Here is a 20514-nt window from a genome sequence, read left to right as displayed (position 1 = left end):
CTGTTATATCTGCAAAGCTGTCTGTGTGTTTAGAATGCGAAGTCATTTAAGTCTCTGTTGGTGTAATGGTCAGATGCCCCAATACTTATGTCTATATAGTGTATTTGCCACTGAAACTAATTCATTCCTTTCACACATTTTTTTCCTCTTCTATATGATCACAGACGAATGTGAATCCAAACAATCAGTACTATCTGACATCACTTCAGTGGACTTCATACAGTACGAGGTGTAAGTAACATGGCAGACCACTGTAAACATCGTCAAATAAATGAGACAAACACCAGGTCTGTTTTCCAGAATATGGCAATGAAGTGTTTATTTTGTCTTTTGTTTACTATGAAAAAAAAAATTTACAAAGTAACATTTCAACACCAGACTCAAACTGTTTTTATACTGTCTTTTACCAAATACTGCAGAAGTCTGACAATGGAGCTAACACCATGTAAAAAAGTTCTGTGATTTCTGGGGAGGGGGGGGGGGCAAGGGGGCTCTAGCACATGCTTCTGAGCCAGTGAGAGGCAGAATGAGACAGAACTGAAGGAACTGAGCATGTGCAGAGTGGGTGCTACATTAACATGTTCACAGGATTGGCTCAGTGTGGAACTCCGCTTCATTCTTCAACACGAACTCAAGTGGAAATGAAGAGCTTGGTGATCAGATGGTCATGGCATACAGAAGATCAAAATGCAACAAAGGAAGGTTGGTCAAACACACAGGACAGGAGGAGGATACCTGGACAATTTATTCTGTTTCAATCCTCACTCTAGTTTTTATAAAGCACTCAGGACATTGTCTCCGCTTTAGCTCAGCCGATGAAAAATATCAACCAGTGAGGCCACAAACAATGTTTACAAAATCAATGCAGCCCGATTCTTAGAGGCTGTTACTTATATCCATAAAAATTTGACGACAAAGTTCCAGCTTTTTTTTTGCCCCCCACCCCAACCATAAACTCACTACTGACCTTGGAAATAGTTTTGCAAAAACAAAACTTTGCTGGAAATTTTCTGGGGCTTTCAGCCACATCGCAGTCTTCATCAGGGGAGGATGTTGTTCAGTTTTAATGGAGAAGGTTCAGTTCTTATCTAGAGCCTGACTGAGACAGGTATTGAAAAAAAAAGAAAGAAAACTTGACAGTAACATACTGACCAATACTGATTTTGATGAACACTTATCAGTAAGGACCCCTGTGTAGTCCAGCAGCACTCTCTGGTGGACACATAGTGTAAAGGCTTATTGGCTTCAAATTTAAGATGGAAAGATTGTTGTGAAAGCTCGAGAAGAGCTACTAACGGACCCTGTGGTGCTCTAACATTTCTCTAAGTTTTTGTTGATTTTTTTGGCTCAACTTTCAGGCCTACATTGTCTTTTCAACAATCTGTTCTGTGCAACCTACGTCAACAGATAGAGGTGACCAGATGTGGTTGAAAGCTTTGAATCATTTCCAGTGGGTACCTTATGATGAGATTTTGTCAAAAAATGTAAATGTTTTGGGTTCTATAAGCCTTGTGAGTGGGACACATACTGAGCAGGACAGTGTGAAGTCAATAAATTGACATATCAGCACCCTCTGGTGGACATATTATGTTACAGCAACACTTTTTCTAAATGAGTTCAGCTAGATCTTTGGCATTTCTGGATGCACACTGCTCTCCATCTACAACTACATCTGCCCATACTGATAAATCTGTGATATGTGGCCAGTACATGAATCAGGTTTTCATTCTGAAATTCAAAGAAATTTTCCTACGAATTGCCTGGTGCACATGGAAAAATAAAGATCGCAGTGTTGTTACAAAAGTCCACACAACCAGTCTGAAACAAAATAAATGGAAAACACTGCAGTCCAAATTATTTAACACAATTATGAATGTGTCATGGAACCAACACCAACACATGACAACATAATGTTGTTCAGTAACTGCTCATTGGAGGAAAGCTGCCTGCAGTGGCGTTCACAAAAGCAAAGCTTCTGTACCTGCTCTGGTCATCATGCACGTGGAAACTGGATGTGCATGTTATTGTTTTGTCCACATATGTATTTGTAGGCTAGGCCATGCATATAGAAGGCTATCGAAGAGGTTTTTGGGGTGCAGATCTTGGTGGATAAGCCTTCAGCAAATTTGTGCTTGAAACTGTTGATGACATAAGGATATGCGCTCATGTTTATGGAGGATAAAGTTCGGTTTGGATGCAAATGAGATGAAACCTCAGCTGCAAAATGATATGTATAAATTGAGAGGACTGTCTTATATCAGTCTGAGTACACACGGGCAAAGCTTTGAGTGAACATGACCCACAGGCAGTCACAGTGGATTATTACACACCATCAAATCACACCATCAATCACCACCGAAGGCAGACATCAACACTTTTCATCAGGTCTTTCAGATTTCTTTTCCTGAACATATTTCACACAATATGACTGGATGCGATTAATATGAAGGGGACAAAATGTCGACAATTCAGGAAAAACAAAACCATATTTAATCTCTTCAGTTCCAATGTAAAGTGAAAACGAGAGAAAGAAAAAGAAAAGGCACAAATAAATACTGCGAAATGGAATACACTTGTCTGACGGCGAACACATCGGCTGAACGGTCTTAGATACTTTTAGATTTGAGGTGGAGTCAAGCTCAGCTCAGAACTACAGGGACCCACTGACCCGACACCCATCACAGCCAAGGACTAAAACAAACCATTTACACAAATGATGTCAGTTCAGCACTTGGCGTCCGGAGCAGGGGTTGCTAGACACTCAGAATATCCATGACAATAATGGAACACAGTGTGCTCACCATCCTGTCACACCACCTCCTAACACCGACACTCTTTCTAAATGTAGTTATCCTGACTCCGTTCTTTCAATTAAACAGAGGGAAAGAATGTTAAAACGCAACAGTGGAAGAAGGAGAGGAAGCGTCTCCGTTAAATACAGTCAGTTGGTGATATGGATATATTCAGTACTGTCATTTTTGACTGATGTGCCTCATCCACACCGCCAGTCTTATACATAATGATCAGTAACTTGTTCATAATCCTGATGATGTCACAGCGACGTCATCAGGCTTATACCACCCCTGGGTTTGTAACAAAGAGCTGCAAATCTGCATTTACAGAGAAAAGAGGGAAACTTTGAGCTGCATTAGGGGAAGTGTAGTTTTCAGTGTTTTTGGCTCTTATCTTTCTCTACTGAAAGAGGAACCACCATGTCCCAAAGGACATGGGGGTAAAAGTCCATCATATACATATACAGTTCTGGGCACTGATGCCTAAAGGAGATGTTTGCTGATAATAATTTAGAATGCTGCTATCAAACTACACTGTAAGTACTGGTTTAAAATCATATCGTTGTACAAGAGAAGGAGAAAAGATGTTCCATAATTATTAAGGTTTGTTTTGCTCCAAACTCCAGGAGAGGGAAAATGAGGGCTTGAGAACATGATGTAGGGGCCAGGTTACCCCCTAGACACAAACTGTGGGGCTGGGGAAGAAAACTGAAGTCAAGGAAACACAATGTAGCCTGTCTTGGTGCCGAGTTCAATGCCAATGTAGCCTGGAAACATAACTTTGTGCAACAAATCATATGTAGAAACAAAAGGTAACATGCAGTTCAAAATGTCATTTGGGGATGGATGGGGGGTTCGTGACAGAAAATGTTTGAGAGTCAACTGTACCAGGACATTGAGTCTTGTCCCTCATGGAAGTGGCTTAATATTTTTAAGTATTTTTTAAGAGACAAAATCTTAACACTTCTTCTCATATTTCACTACAAACAGTAATAAGTAATTAAGGCATGAATGCTCCATTAAATACTTTAGCAACAGAACATGGGGTAGTGTATGTGCAGAGGTGATGGGGAGGGGGGTCCTGCAACTACGCGGTCCTATCTACACCCTAACCAGCTGATCACCCAGAGTTCTGGATACAATGTCGTGATGAAGACCACTTCCCAACAATGCTCCATATTACTGCTACACAGTCCACAAACACATCAACCCCGGCCGATTTGTTCTCATGTGCAAAAAAAAAAACAATAATAAAAATGTGGTACTAAGCTTAGAAAGGCATAGCACAAGAGAATCATCAGCTAAAGCAAACACTATTCCCCAGACAGCAACAACCTTCAGCACAACATCAGTCCGACTGGTGACTCTGCTCTTCCCATTAGCTGATATGAAATGTTAAAGCTTTGTGGCTTAACTCACGAGGTTCAGCCACGTCTGCTTTGGAGGAAAAGAAAAAAGAAAAATCTCCAAATGATATACAGGCTGCTCCAACAATCACTGCTGCGGGGGCTTCTGTGGTGGTGGGGTCAGGATATATCCACCGTGACTTAAAGAATTAAAGAAAAAAGGCCTTTCCCACAAGTCCTTGCAGCGTCTGTGTGGAGGAAGCCTGGTTGTACTGACCGACGGGCTTTAAAACTATAAAAACAAACTATATACATCACTCTGGCCATTTCATACCAAAACCAAATTTGCTCCATCCTGCCCATCCATCTATTGTCAAGAAAATCTCATCAGCTGCTTTACTAGATGCGGATCCACATCAGAGTTTCCAAATATGAACAGCAACACAAACGCAAAAGCCATTTCAATGCACACACTGGTTCTTGTAACGACATGCATCATTTAAAGCTAAAAATACCACTGAAGTGAGAAGTGGTGCATTATTAACACTTCTGGTTCCGAGGCCATGGAGGAACCGAAGCACAAGCTGCTTTTGTCAGCCTGTCAGCACCGACGTGAGAGACGCACACCAACAAAAGCCTGAGCGCAGACCCTGCACACTGCGTAATACCAGCCGTCGTCCAGGTTCACCGTGGGAAAGAGTCAGCAGACACGCATCATGACACCGGGTTTACGAGTAAACATCCTGTCTCATATGCCTGTGTTCTTTTGCGTTTACACTAGTGGCATGCGCTTCCTGTCTCAGCTCATGTTGCTAAATTGGCTTAGACAAGTCAAATGGATTACAGGTTACAACGCTGCCATCAAGCTGAACCACAACTATAAATATCTTTGCATGTAAATTAGGAATTAAAAAATCAATACTCAATTGTATCAATATTTTGTGACACCCCTACCCACCAGACTTGGTCCATCACAGCACTACAAAGCTGGAATGAAGGATCTTTCTTAAAATCCTCAACTAATCTGTTGATCACTTCCTCTGTGAATCAGTTCATTGTTTGTCTTATAAAATTATGGTTTCCCCAAAGTCCAGCAAGGGAACTTTTAACTGTTCAGAACCAAGCGATATTCACGTCATTATCGTCAGACATATTCGCGTGTTCGTGGTTTCATTTAGGTTCATCCCACACAGAAATCATCTCCCCACTCAGGCCATTAAGTAGTTAGTCTGTGGCAATCAGTTCACACGCTTTTCATGGAACATCTACTGACGAACACGTGATATGATCTAGAATGTTTATTCAATGGACCTCATGGTCAGTTGGTTTCTCAACATTTTCACTACATTAAAAACCTGCATCCACACACTATATCACAGAGCAGATGTGTGTGCAACATCTGTCGTGCTCTCGTCACAGAGAAACCACGCGGTTCTTAACGTCTTCGCTGTCTTTGGTGACCAAAGCTCTAAATGGACCATCGGTGGATGTGCCTCATAGTGAAACGCAGGACCAACCTGGATTTTGGGCTGCAACTAACATTTATTTTTATTATTGCTGACTGCTGCTTTGATTATTTTAACAATTAAGTCCAAAGTGACACCTTCAAACTGCTGTTTTCCAAACAACAGCCTACAACGCAAAGTCGTAATGACAAAGTAAGGCAGAAAATCAGATACGGGATAAATCGATTTGATCAAAATGGCACTGGTAATGGTAAACGGCAAAACTGTCTTGCAAATGACTACTCGTGGCAGCTTTGGACTGGACTGACGACTGAAGGCCAAAAATCACACAGTGTACCCAGACCTCCCGAAGCTGGACTTACACTTTCCGTCAATGTGTGCCGCTCTGCATGACATACATTTCATCATCAGCAGGTGTATGCCTAGGCTCTGTGCGGACAACTGCACACCTCCAACGACTCCAGCAGGTACGAACAGAACAGACCAACCACGTGTCTGTATGAGTATATCCACGGCTCGAGAAGACACATCACAAAGCAGCTGATAAGAGAGCAGTGATGGGATAGGACGGGAGATAAGGCCCGGGTCAAAAATTGCCAGAGTTCTAATATAACGTAACAAGACAAACAATGCAAGAAGAATGTCCAAACATACAAAACTCATGGTCCAAACTCAGGTAAATTAAGGAGAATCTTAACAGTGAACAACTGGTCAAAAGTAATCTACAGCCTTCTCTCCATCTCTGCAGTGCTCAAAGCTTTAAGAAATTAAACTTTTCACAGCGTGTGCCATTCAAGAACAGCAGTAGCCTCAGCTGTGACAAGCTGACACTAAGGTTCTCTCATTCTGGCCTTTCTGACTGCCTCACAAGCTTTCCAAAAATAATTAGAGGAACACCACAGTCCAGACACACACACACGCACACACACACACAGCATCCAGCCCAAATCCATGCTTCAGTGCATGGTACAGTACAATGAAGAGCTTTAACACATGGTCCAGCACTAAGTCTTCAGGATAAAAATCATAAACAACAAATCTGAGACGGAAAAAATATATATATATACACTCACATGAGACCATGAACCTGTAATAAAGCATGTTGTGTGGACACACTCCTGCTGTAATGGCCGACCCTGCTCACGGACGAGACACTGGGTCACGCCTGCCTCCCTCCCTCCCTCCCTCCCTCCCTCTGAGGAGCAGCTCTCCTCTTTTCAAACAGTGCACCTCAAAAGGAGAGAAAAAAAAAATAAAAAGCACAACAAAAGGCAAATTTAAAAATATACACATCTCCAACTGATGAAATAACTTATGTTTGAAAAGAAGAAGAAGAAGAAAAAAAAACTTGGTAAACAAAATAAATTAAGGCATGCAAAAAAATAATGTCAAATCTCAAGATTTGGATATTCCTTTTTTTTTTTTCTTTTCTTTTAAAGCCAAACATCTTATATTGTTAGAAGATCTTCCTGTTAGGAAGAAACCACTCACTCCTAGTAAATCCTCATAACGAAGGTAGCTGCCAAAATAAAATTCAAACCCACTGGAATATCACTGTTAATATGCCCGAGCATTTAAAGGCCCATATTTACATATTAGTGTTCTGTGTTCGAGCTTGAAGAGGCCGATATTTACATACATGTTCATGCGGATTCAGCAGCAGTGCAGCGAAACAAACAGCAAACACTTGAGTAACGCAGACAGGAGTGCTTCTTCAAACATCCTGAATCAGAGAAAATAAATAACCATATATGTAAATTAAAAAATAATTAAAAAAAAAAAAAGTATACATCACAAACATTAACATCGACCTCGTTCAGATCCCTCCTTTAAAAGGAATACTGTGGCCTAACAAAATGATATGTATAAAACAAATGATAGTAGAAAGTGAGACAAGATCTTGTCTGTTGGCTTGTAAGGTGACGGTGATACATCAGAAGTGAAGCAGTGCGGAGCCGAGCCGAGCCGAGCCGAGCCGAGGGAGCTGTGGTTCTGCCACATTAAGGCTTTGCAGTAAACACCAGAGCTGAGATGCTGCTGCTCCCTCCAATCTAAACCAAGACTCATAGTAGACTTGTAGTAGTAAAGCCGGCACGGACAAAAAGACATGCAGCAACTCACCCATCTCTCTCTCACACACACACAAACACACACACACGCACGCACGCACACAGATTCACTGACACACACAATCAACAGTTCGCTTTGAGAGGCTTCCAATGCCTCTTCATTTTTTTTTTTCCTCTTTTTTGTTTCCATTTGGATTTTCTTTTTCTTTTTTTTGTTGTTGTTGTTTCCTCTCTAAAATTTCTTGGCAGCATTACATGGTGCGCCTCTTCACCACTCCTGGCCTGTGCCGCCGCCACCACCCCCTCACCCCATCCTCTGCCCTCCCTCTGAACGGGGATGAGGGCGGGGGGCGCACTGGGACGCCAGACCGGAGGGGAGCTGGGTTAGCTGGGGACCGTGGGCCAGGATTTGGGTGGGGGTGGGGGCGTGGGATGGTGGGTGGGGGCACTTCAGTAGTCTGCAATGGGAGCGAGCTCAGGGTGCAGGTCCACCGTGATGTTCTTGTACAGGCTGCTGAGGGAGATGTGGGGGCTGTAATGGAGGTTGTTGAGGCCGTCCAAGTGTTGCCGCTCTTTGGAATACCTCAGCAGTTTATACCTGTGAATACACAGCGCTCATCAATATTTACACACTCCATCTGTCCCGTCTCTACTCTCCTACAGGACATACAAGGAAGCTCTCAGCTCCAGGCCTGCTTCGTTCCTACTGAAAACACATCTTTCAAAAAAAGCAGATGGACAGCGCAGTGTACACACATGATGCTTACTTACTAAATACATTTACTGTTGCTTTGGATATTTTCATTGACTAAAAATCATCATTCCGTCGATGTCTGAGCTTTCATGGTTCTGGGTATAAAACAATGTTAGGCCGATAATAGTTTAGGTTGTCTTAACATCTCGTTTAAGGCAGTTCATTCTGGTGATGTCACAGAACGTGTTGTCGGTATGGGCAATATAAACAGAGTATATACTGAAGTCATAAAATAAAATGTCTACATATTCCTTAAAGTAGCCCAGTGGAGTTATCTTGTCAAGAAATAACAATCAGTGTTTCTTAACTAAAAAGCACTACATGTCAGAGGCATTCTAGAAACGTGTTCAGGGGATTTCCTTCAACACAAATATCTTGTAATATATTTTAAATCAAGTGTTTCCGTCACTTGCGATCACTGGTTAGCAGGCTCTATGTGATGGTGCACTGCTGTGTTTCATGGTGCATCATTTTCCACCAGCTGTGACAGGGAAACCCAGTATTAGCTTAATGAAATTAATGATGGCAAGAACGAGATGATAATTAGGCTAAATAAATATAATTTATAATAACAGCACACGGTACAATGGATTGATTTTATACATAGGATCACTTGCTCAAACTTTTATTCTACATTAATCACTTCATCACAGGCTACTGTCACAGACTGTCACTACACTTCCACCCTGCACTACCTCACTTTTTGACTACCTCCAGAACCATATTTATTTGACTTATCTTATTTTATTTTGTTTTACCTTATTCTATTTTGTTCTACTATTATACGTTACTCATTCTTACGTTCTATGAAAGCACCAATCACCAAGACAAATTCCTAGTAATGTGAAACCTCTTCACTTACAATGGCAATAAAGACGATTCTGATTCTGATTCTGACAACATTAAGGGTAGATGAAGGCTTGCTCAGTTTTGTCGACAGTCATCCAGTACCTGTCCCATGTTTCCATCTTGTTTTAATTTGCTGACGAAAGTGGCCATCGAAAATTTGTTTTTGTTACCATGTTTTAGCTACCATGTCGGGGCTGCACGGTGCTGTGGTGGTTAGCTCAAGTTTGAATAAGTGCCCAAGTCTGAATCTGGGCCTTTCTGTGCAGAGTTTCTGTTTCAGTTATTGCCCTGTAAGGGAAAAACTTTCGAGGCCCCTGCTCTAGACTTCTTTTTTTTTTTAACTGCTTCTTCTTCAGAACAGAGGCCTTACTGCAGACCTGACAAAATGCTTCCTTACCTCCCAAGGAACTGCACCTCTCCTCTGTGGTGGTGAGGAATGGACTTGTACTTGCCGATCTCTCCCTCTGGCCGTGTGACATTCAGACCAGCATAGTGAACCCTGAGGAGAAACCAGACTGCATTACTATTCCCAACACTAAGCCAGTACAAGCTCATAACCACCCATCAATACATTTGCTTCACGTCATGAAATGAAACAGTGAACAGTCTGGCAACAATCTGCTGACGGGAGCATTACCGGTACGTTTGTTTAACTTTCAGCTAAAAGTCTGTTGAAACTGTTCTGAACAATCGAGCTGATGAAGTGGTGATTATTTTCTGATACACATACAAAATCAGAGATAATATAATGCTATTGTGGTGGTAGTTTCATTTGAGCTATGGTTCTAGTCATGGGCCATGATGCCATGGCCAGCATTGCCAAATATCAGATCAGTACTAGGACAATATTTATCAAGAGTCTCAGTGCAGGATGTCAGTCTTATTAGTCCAAAGGTTCTCAGATTAATTGTATTTTAGGAGTCCTGACTTGAGTCAGACAGAGCAAATGTGAGAGAGAAACATTTATGGAACCCATGAAGACACGGAGCTTAATAAAAAGAAAATTTAGAAACAAAACATTTTTTAGAATGACTTTGTGTCGAGTGCCAATGATATCTCCAGCAGTAAAAGCCTTGCCCACCCTGGAGGGGAAAACACTGACGCTCAGTACAGTTTGCTCTGCTGTTAAAAAAGTGTTATTGTTGCTTGAGGTATGTTCAAGAGGAATTCCAGATTCAATGTGAAATGACCTTGATGATGGTTCTGTTCTTGAGAAAGTCACCACACCATCTGAGGACACCATTTTTAGCTTGTAGTTTCTGTGCTGTAACTTCCTCAAAAACAGTTAGCTTAACAGTTTGTTTCTGCATTTTAGCAATGTTCAGCAGACCGTGAGAGTCCCAATATGAATCTGTTATCAAAGTAAACAGATGGTTGAAGTCAAGAAATGACAACGAAAGCCCCTAATTTATCGCAAAAGACAAGAGAGAGAGCATACACAACTACTATAATGCGTTTTATATATTTTTGCAGGCATTTTTTTAATCCTTTGTGGCAACCATTCTTCTTGATTTCTTGTCATCATGTGCTCTGTCTTTCCGTGCACACAGTCTTGTACTTGTCAAAACCCTGTGCCTATATTGCCCAATGCAACTAAACCACTGACCATTGGGTAGGATATTGCGTTATGCTAGTGGTAGCGTTTAATGTAGTCTTGAACAGTGGTCTGGTAAGCTCACCTTCTTTTTATCATTTTCAAACTTCATCACTCGAGTCAACCCCAACCAATGATGACTCAAGTCACTTTAGGACATTCAGACAGATTTCACAAGTCTGCCTGAAACAAGACAGGCTTCCCACACAAAAACTCAAGCAACCGAGCAACTTCACTGAAGTGGTATTTTTTGAATCCACTCTACACCCCTGCTTTTACCTTTAGTAGACTAACCTGTTCCACAAGTCATCATCCTCTCCTCCCCAGCCCCAGAATGCATTGGGAAAGCCATTAATCTTGCGGAACTGCTCCACAGTGAGTCCACTTACACCACCAAAGAACTCGCTATATGGAAGACTGCATGGACAACAAAAAGTAAACATGGAACAACATGACCTGGATTGTTAGCTGCATTCAAGAAACATGGATATCTGCATGACACACTTACATGTACATGTATTTGTCCAGTTTGGCAGCAAAGTGGCGTGGCATCTGACCACAGCCGTAGTAGTTTCGGTCGTTCTCTGGGATGTGGTCAACATCATGGAAGATCAAGCAGTCCCAGTCCAAGTCCTTCATGGCCTCCAGGAACCCCACGTTAAACAGCATGGCTCTGTTGAAGGGCTGACTCCCACTCTGAATGCACACACACTCAAAGAGTCAATAGGCCTGGCACAGCTTTTAAAGAAACCACATGAAGCTTTGTTTTTAAAGTCAGAGGCTGCTTTCACCACCTAAAGTGATTTTCAATTTTTTCCCCAGTCCACACAACCTGAGCTTAGTTTCATTCAGCTCAGTGTTGGTCTTGTAGTACACACACACACACACCAGACTGTACCTGTTCGATGACGTAGAAGGCAAACTGCAGCCGCTGTCTCTGCAGTATGGGGATGAGGTGCTGGAAGAGGATTGGGAGATGTTCATGGCGGTTTCTAAATGGAATCAGGATGGCCACCTACAGTACAAACAATAGAGTAAGAATCCATTCGTACTCATGAAAGTCATCTGGCTTCAGTTTGTTTTTCTGCATCACTGATACAGTTTTAAAATTGCACATGTTTATACGATTACCAGACCTGTAAGATGCATGAACCCACCTTCCAACGAGGTCTGCAGTCCTTTGGTTTCCAATGGCCTCCAAATTCAATGTCAAAAAATTTGGAGAACTTCAGTTCTATCTCCTCCATAGGGATTTCTGTCATGTTCACTTCTATAAGGCCCTCTGTGGAGAGATGAGGTTACTCCAGTGATACTTCTGTTACTGGGCTTCTACAAGGTCATTCCATAAGTCCAAGGATTTTCTCAGAGTAGAGTTAATGAAGAGTTGTGCTTCATTAACTCTACTCTGAGAAAATCTTCTTTAATGAGATATTGGTGGCAGGGTGATACACATAATGCCCTCTGATGGACCTGGCTATTAACAGAGGAGCTTGTGGCTTTGCCAATATAACAAATTAACAATAACAAACTAAAAATCTAGTGATACACAAGGTGAATTTTTCATAACCTGTAAGATTTGTTGTCTTAAAACTCTGAGACCTGAGACATTCACCCTCATCCCTGAACTACTTTAAGTGTGTAGATGCTGTGCTTGTTAAGGCAATAAAAGCAATTTGGCTTTGTATTTTTGGAACTATGAAGCTGACTCTTTAAACTGACAGTTTTACAAAAGAAAATGTAACACTCTGTCCACTGTATGTGCCGTGGCGTTACAGAGTGACGCTTCTTTCCTCAGAAACAATCGTCGGCTGAGTACAGACTGTGTCTACAGAGAGCACACAAACTCAAAATCAGCAAAGTTACTCACAGAATTCATGTTACATAGTGTCAGCTCGTGTTGAGAAGCAATCTACTCACTCATAGAAGGTAATCGTTCTGGGCAGGGGAGGTTCTGGGCATAGGTGAAGTTCTCAGGGAGGTACGTGGTTGGCTGGACCAGGTACTCACTGGAGTTACTGCCATCAGGATAGTCTACAGCAAAAACAACCACCATCAGACAAAACGGCAGAATACCTCAAACCATAAACCATATTACCCATATTAACCTTCAAATGATTAGCTACGCAACGGAATGCCTGCTGACATCACTACTGCACCAGCACAAACTAAGCCTTTTCTACTGGATGTGAGCGCTGTTCTTTCACCATCACATACTATAATGTCGATACCAAAATGCCAGGCTGTACTTTCACACATTTGAGATATTTGTACTTTATTACATAATTGTTTCAGCTGATTGTACTTATTGTACTACACCCCAATAATAATAATAAAAAATAATAATAATTAAACCCTACACCACCCGCCCTTGTCATAAAAAATACAGCAGTCAACTGTGATCAGTGTGCCGAGTGTGACTGTGAACATACACCTGAGAGCAGCAGAAGTAAAGTACATGTAAGCCACTAGTTTACAGTGTTGACCAGTTTCAGTGTTGGGGTGAATTTCCGTCTTCCATTTTTCCACATCCTCTGTTTGGTCACTTTCCACAGCCTATGCTGAAGCCTCACTAAGCTAAGTTAAGCTAACACTTCAAACAGCTTTGTGGTCTGTTAATCTCATGTACAATGCTTATTGGTACACGCAGGTAGCGCGGGCCAGGCTCTCCAAACAGTAGATATGGGGCTTTTCCATACATTATGTGCTGGCTTGGTGTGACCGTTTGCCTGAGTGTGTCAGTCCTGCGTGGCAAGGATTTGTATCTCCATCACAACAGGGCTTGTTACTTGAAGGTTTGTCTTAAATGTGCTGCAGCTCCTCATCAAACATCTCACTATGGCTGTTCCTGTTTGTAATCATTCTGTCTGGAACAGTATCTTATCACAACTCCTTTAGCTGAGCCAACAGATTTCACTCAAGTGGCTACAAACACTACGATCTAAATATCCACGTACAGTAACCGACAGTCTCCTTTAATCTTCATATCGTATGTGCCTTTAAAGTGTACGCATGCATCACTTACCCGTCCCGTTGAGTGTACTGTTCTTGTTAGTGTACAATCGAATCATCTGGCCAATGGTCCTCACATTGTCCCTCAGCATGATGCCCTGAGCCTGCACCATGAAGAAGTATGTGTTGGCTGACAGAAGGAAAGGGGAAAAACAGGCTTTAATTTGCATGACTTATTGCATTACACATATCCAATTACATTTGCTCCATGTAGCAACAGCTATTACACGCTCTCACTTATTGTAAAACACAACATAACATGAAGTTGTTATCGTTTCGGTGCCTACGGTATATGCGATTCTTTTTAAGAATTTTTAAATGATCTATCACAACTGCGGCAGAAACACACAGAGAAGTGGATGAGGAACAGTCTATACAACAACCACAAAATATCCCCTTTAGTTGGTAATGAGTCAAATGTCCTGTGACAAACATAAAACATCACTGTGAACCAACAGAACCTGTTCCTCAGTTTGCTACAGCCTTATTTAGTGAGATTAAGAACTGCACTCACTTAAAAATTCTAACCTTTCACTATTAAAAAACTGGTTTCTGATATACAGTATGTTCATTTAGTGTGATATTTCTTTAGACTTATTTGACATACTTTTACATAACGACTTTTACATTTACGACTGAAGCTTTAACTAATCATCTAATCTAATCTTCTGTGGGCTTCTCGCTGATGTCAACGAATCCGCAAAAACGTACTTTCTCGTCAAGATGACATGTTCATTTAATTCCTGTTTGCTCAGATGCTGTATTATGCTGGATGTTGATGGTTTCATCCGTGCAGCTGGCCTAAAAGAAAGATGAGCTGGGTGAAAGCTCCTTTTCCATGTTGCTAAAAGATATACGTGTTCCTCTTCTGCACAACACTATATCTCTTGAAGCCAGGAACATCCCTCTAACTAGCTTCTTTTCTCATTAGAAAGGCTAAATGGTAAACACTTGCAAGTTAACCAGTAATTCAAACTACACAAACCAAGAACAAAAAGGTAAAATGAACTCATTAACTTTGTATCTCTTCTCTTGTATTCTTGTATTTCTTTGGGCACTGCACAAACTTGTCAGGAACAACTTATTTCACCTGCATGAATGCCACCTCCTCATGAGTAGATGCACGTTTCTGAGATCAGATCATGAGCATTGCCATCCAACTGCTGCAAAACGCTTTGGGGAGTCAAAGTTCATTCATAAAACAGTTACCCAAAACAGAGACAGCAAAATGAGACAAGCGCGCTCAAGAGTCATTTGCCTGCGTTGCGTGGGTTTCACCACTACACCTCCGCTCCTGTGAATATTGATAATGACCGATTCCTTGGGCCCACAATCACCAAAGTAAATATTGGACCTGTTTTTCACAAGCAACATATCTTCCAAACATTCTGAGTCAAAAACTGTTTTTCAAACTGACAAATCAGGAGAAAATGAACTTTGGTCCAGAGCCAAACAATCGCTCTCATTCATGTGTTAAGGTTAAAAAGTGGACATGTGAGAGAGCCGACGACACCAACTGAAGACAACATTTCATACTATTGGCAAAGCTTGTAATGGGTCATGATTTAATGCAAACAATCTTTGGTTAAAAGTAAAATGAAAACTGGAAGATGACCAAGTGGATGTGACATTCATAAAGATGGACGACAAAAATCATAACACAGTCAGGTGTTCCTGAGGAAGAAAAGTTACCAATAAATTCTAAAAAAACAAACAAACATTAAAACACTTAAAGCTCTTAGTACATTAGTAAATAGATTAACTTTACATTATGATTCATTCTATTTTATTTTGCTAACATACCGAAATTCATTCAGATGAACACAAAACCTCTGAAGTGAATGTGTTCTCTTCATCTCCAAATGGCTCGTATGAGCCACTGTGGAACAAAAGCATGTGTACGAGAAACTAAAGCACAAAGCCAAAATAAAGCAGACAACAGAGCTTTGATCGATTAAGGACATCTGCCTGAGTGTCAGTTACTGCTGGGAGCTCTTTGTCCTACTGCTTCATGAACACGATGACACAATGTTTGCACGATTTTCTGAAGAACCGTTGAATAAAATACAAATACAAGCACATCTGTTTTAAATATGTGATAAACATAATGTAATGACATTTTAATAGATACAATAGCCCTGTTCCTTCATTAGTAACATTAGCTTACAATGGTTTGATACAGCCATAGAAGTTAAAGGGAGTATAACTTTTATACAAATTGCATGGTGAAATAGTGGGAGGTAAAGGGACAGTTCACCCAAAAGTAAAACTTATTATCACTATCGACACACCCCGTGCTGAAGGGAAGTCAGGCAAAACATTTTAGTCTACAAAACATTTCTGAAGCAGGAAGTGTTGCAGAATCCTCTGAAACAACAGAAGCTGGATCCTTGCTTTTAAAACAACAACAAACACACAAAAACAACCAAACCAAAAGTGGATGAAATGCCTCTATATATCTTGAATGTACAGAGTATCTATCTATTATTAGTTACTATCATAACCCAATATTCTATGAGCATAGGTGCAGCCCCCTGTAGAACAATTTCAGCTCTCTCTGTAGTGTACAACACAGGCCTCACCGCAAACGTAGGTGCATTTGAGCTTGCGAAAGCATGTCAGGCGAGATTCGCGCTAATTTCTTTAGCTTAGAGGTTACAGTGAAGATTTCTCCTTTTAAAAAAAGGGTGTAAATAATGTCTTTACCAGTTTCAGCATGCATATGAATGCGTAAACATCAGATTGTCTGGGGATGATGAGAGACTAATGAAAACGTAGTCAGGCAGCCTTGGTTGGAGTGCAGGTCATAGGGTTAAGATGACAAACAGGTTAAAGCAGGCTGAACTGCAGATGACACCTGCTGCCGCATTTATCAATATGTTCTCCAGCCGCCAACCTTACAAGTGCTTGAAAAGTTAAATTTGTCAGAGGGAAGGCAGAACAAGCAAAGCATGAAACACTCATGTCTTAAGATTAAATTCTCAGTTGGATGTTGCTGCACAGAACAGAGCCTGTACAGGAGCTTGCTGTACAGAAAATGTTTGTAACATACATCAGGTTACAACACATTATGAGCCCTGCAGCGAGCTAAGAAAAGAGAGCTGCAGCCATCGAGCCGCTGTTTAACACACAGCTTCGGCAGGAACTCTCACCTCTTCGCTGGTGTAACTGGCACATATTACATACGCCATCACTAGACTGACTGCAATTTCAAAGTGTGTTTAATGTACAGATGAGTGACAAAAATCAATACAAATAGTCTTTGTAAGGGGTTGCGGCTACACAAGGCTCCAGAACATATGACTAAACATATGACTACCTTATGAGAAAATGACTAATATTGATACAGTCGGGGTTCACAACATAATCCCTTCTTTGACATTCTCTCTTTTGAATCATGCTAGGCTATCATGCATCTTGAGCGAAATTTACCAGAACTGTCCCCCAAGTCCTCCCAAGCATGACTACCGCTGATTGCCGATAAAGGCTTGCACTATGAGTATACATCCCCTGCCTGCACACAACCACTTCCCTCCAGCATGGATCATCACAGAAATGAAAAAGCACAACATTAAATCAGCGAAAGCAATACATACAACGATATACTAACTTCACCAAATATCATTCTAGCATCTGCATTCATGTCAAAGAGGATATAAACCTCCACAACCACAGTAGGTTTTGTCTCAAGCTGCAGCTGACATGACAGGAGACACAACTGACCTGACTGCTAAAAGATCACGGCTGTATCATATTACGTATTAAGAATGAAATACAGTCAACATATAATATAATGGAGTTTAAGTTCATACAGTTAGTGTAAATTACAGAAATCACTACGCATTAAGACTGTTTGTACCAGATTTCAGCTACCCATAGCGGTCATGATATTGTTTTGATCACCTTTTCTCCAGCAAGACAAAACATTACACAAAATAATGTTACAAACTGACAACTTCAACCAGAAATTCAAATAAACTGGACACATTTAGAGGTGTCCATCTTTAAATCCAAGGCATGGACTGGCTCTACCCGCTGTGTGTATCCACAGTGAGGAAACCCTGTAATAACATTAGCAATGATGCTCCATAGTTCATTCATTCACATGTTTGCGTTACAGCGCAGCTAAAGCGCGTATCATCTATAAACACAACACAAATGGGCAGTATTTGGTTAATATTTCAATCCACTCATAACTACGAGATGCACTTTGCAAGAGAATGAAGGCTAACTGAACATAATGACTGGGTGGACCTTTTAGCTGTAGGCTACTTAGCACGTTAGCTAACTGTTTAAACGTTAGCATAAGCTTGTGACAGCAGCTAGAGCTCGTTGGGCTACAGAAGATAATCCAGCCATAATCACATTAACTGTTGCCTTGTAAAGACTTTAGTGTTAACCTTTGTTGACTAACCTATTCCAGGGGCCACATAAATGAAGTAGAGACAAGTGGTGGACATGGAGAAGAAGAATATGAAGGCCAGAAATGATCGGTTGGACATTCGCAGCAGCCGCCTCCAGTTCACCATTTTGGCTTAGGCCCGCTTCTCCTTCGCCGATATGAATCCCATAAAATATTTTTTGGAGTTAAAAAGTCCTCAGATTGATAGACAACAATGTCAGTGGTGTGGTCATGGAAAACCTGCACCGTAGCAGCCCGGAGATGCGGCGCGGAAAAGGCTAGCGCTAGCGGTGCTAGCTGGCCTGCTTTCCCCTGCCAAGAAATTTCCAGATGGAAAAAGCAGGCCTGAAACGTTAATATCAGGCAACAGAGAGCCTCATGGAGGACCACCGGTCGGGCATACTGAATCCGTTATAATACGGGCCAAGAGTTCAGCAATAATACTTCCTAAGAATACTCATGGTAGCCTTCCATGGCTGCGGTGTCGCCAGCGATGCTTTTATCGCTAGCACTGATGGTTGGTCATTGAAGGGGGCAGGGCCGCTCTGCCTTCACCCACACGGTCTACTCCCGGCCGGTGAGATGTTTCCAAAACAGTCGGTGCACTACTTCATCAAACCGCGCACACAAGAGTCCGGTCATGCCATCGGGTGTCTCCGCACTGTTTCCGCACGATTGTTGTATTCAACACGCATGAGTGCACGGTGATATGTGAGAAAGAAACTCAGTGAAAGCGATATCGAGTCTGCCTCCTTTACATTTTCTGCTGGCACTGCAGCGACCGTTTCCGGTGGGTGTAGGGCAACCCCTCCTTCCGCGTCGCCATGGAAACCCGTGTGAGAGGTGCGGCAGCGTGTCTTCCTGTGGCGTCTTTTTAAAAATTATTACGGAAAAGTCAGAACAGCAGATGTTTACTTCAAACCATAAATTTGTAGCTAAAATTAGAGAAGCCAAACTGAATTAAAACATCAACAACGTATAAAAATGAAAAGAATTTGGTGGTTGGTGTGAGAACTTCTCTTTGGCAGGGTCGCAGTCCATGATAACAACTATGACACTCGCAGCTTGCTTGACATACAAGTCAGCTGATATGGAAGGTGTGTATCAGACAGCTTCCGTCAGTGCCTCCACAAGCTATGGTTATCATGGATGTTCAAAGAGTATTAGATACAGAACTGAGGCAGGGGCCCAATCATTCCCATAAAAGTTGTTAAGTGGTACATGAAGCATGGCTACATAACAACAGCTGAATAGTGGACCCAGATATGGACCCTATACTCTACTATAATCATGTGCTCCATATAGGAATATAGTTTGCAAAATGAATAATAGACTGAATTGAAAAAGAATTGGAAGTAGAAACTCAGACCATAAACTTGTTAGGAAACTGTTTACTGAGGTAATAAATCAAGTGACAAGTAGGCTCATTTTCTCATAAGTTTATGCAATCTGACTTCTTTTTGAAACCAGCACTTGCCTTCTGCGAGCAATTAGCATTAATGTAAATTTAAGGTACTTTTTTGTTGATCTTAATTGTCAGTCTCACAAGCTCCGACCAATATACTGTCTCTGGACACAGACAGTACTATACTTAAACCATAAACCAGAGACTGTTTTATTGCTGTACTCTGCAAATAATAATATTATTTTGTATTATGACAACAAAAATAAACGAAAAGAAAAATTTACTAAGTATTTGGTGTTGGGAACTTTTATTGACAGATGCAAAAAAGATGTCATGTTGTATATATATAGTTAACTTCAGTCATTACCTCATCCAAGTCATCCACTTGTCTACTTGACTCAATTCCAACTAGACTACTTAAGGATGACTTTCCCTTAGTTAACATTCCTATACTGAACCAGATCAATCTCTCTTTAGTCACAGGTTATGTACCACAGGCCTTTAAGGTGGCTGTCATCAAACCAATATTAAAGAAACCTTCCCTTGACCTAGATGTATTAGTTAATTACAGACCTATATCCAACCTTCCATACATCTCCAAGATCCTTGAGAAGGTTGTCCTAGAGCAGCTACATCGACATGTCTACTCTAATGACCTTTTTGAAGTTTTCCAATCTGGATTTAGAGAACACCATAGAACTGAAACAGTACTGATAAACGTTTCATCAGGAGTAAAGGATCCGCCCTTCAATGGTTCGAGTCATATTTATCTGACAGGTATCACTTTGTTCACATTAATCATAACTGCTCCAAGTATAGTGTTGTAAA

At 41.3% G+C, this 20514-nt stretch overlaps 1 protein-coding gene across 1 annotated transcript; it reads right to left on the bottom strand.

The window, feature by feature from the left end:
- Positions 1-2682: 2682 nt before the first annotated feature.
- Positions 2683-19120, bottom strand: b4galt6 (UDP-Gal:betaGlcNAc beta 1,4- galactosyltransferase, polypeptide 6). The gene is made up of 9 exons (XM_046392110.1): positions 18294-19120; positions 13893-14009; positions 12788-12901; positions 12028-12152; positions 11769-11885; positions 11379-11566; positions 11165-11287; positions 9674-9775; positions 2683-8271 (listed from the first exon to the last, which is right to left on the bottom strand). The coding sequence occupies exons 1-9, from the start codon at positions 18406-18408 to the stop codon at positions 8124-8126; spliced, it is 1149 nt and encodes a 382-aa protein (XP_046248066.1). The 5' UTR covers positions 18409-19120; the 3' UTR covers positions 2683-8123.
- Between the last annotated feature and the right edge of the window lie 1394 nt (positions 19121-20514).

The sequence above is a fragment of the Scatophagus argus genome, chromosome 6, assembly GCF_020382885.2.
Source record: "Scatophagus argus isolate fScaArg1 chromosome 6, fScaArg1.pri, whole genome shotgun sequence".
Classification (NCBI taxonomy): domain Eukaryota; kingdom Metazoa; phylum Chordata; class Actinopteri; family Scatophagidae; genus Scatophagus; species Scatophagus argus.
The sequence above is the reverse complement of the archived record's forward strand: the minus strand, read 5'-3'. Positions and strand labels throughout refer to the sequence as shown.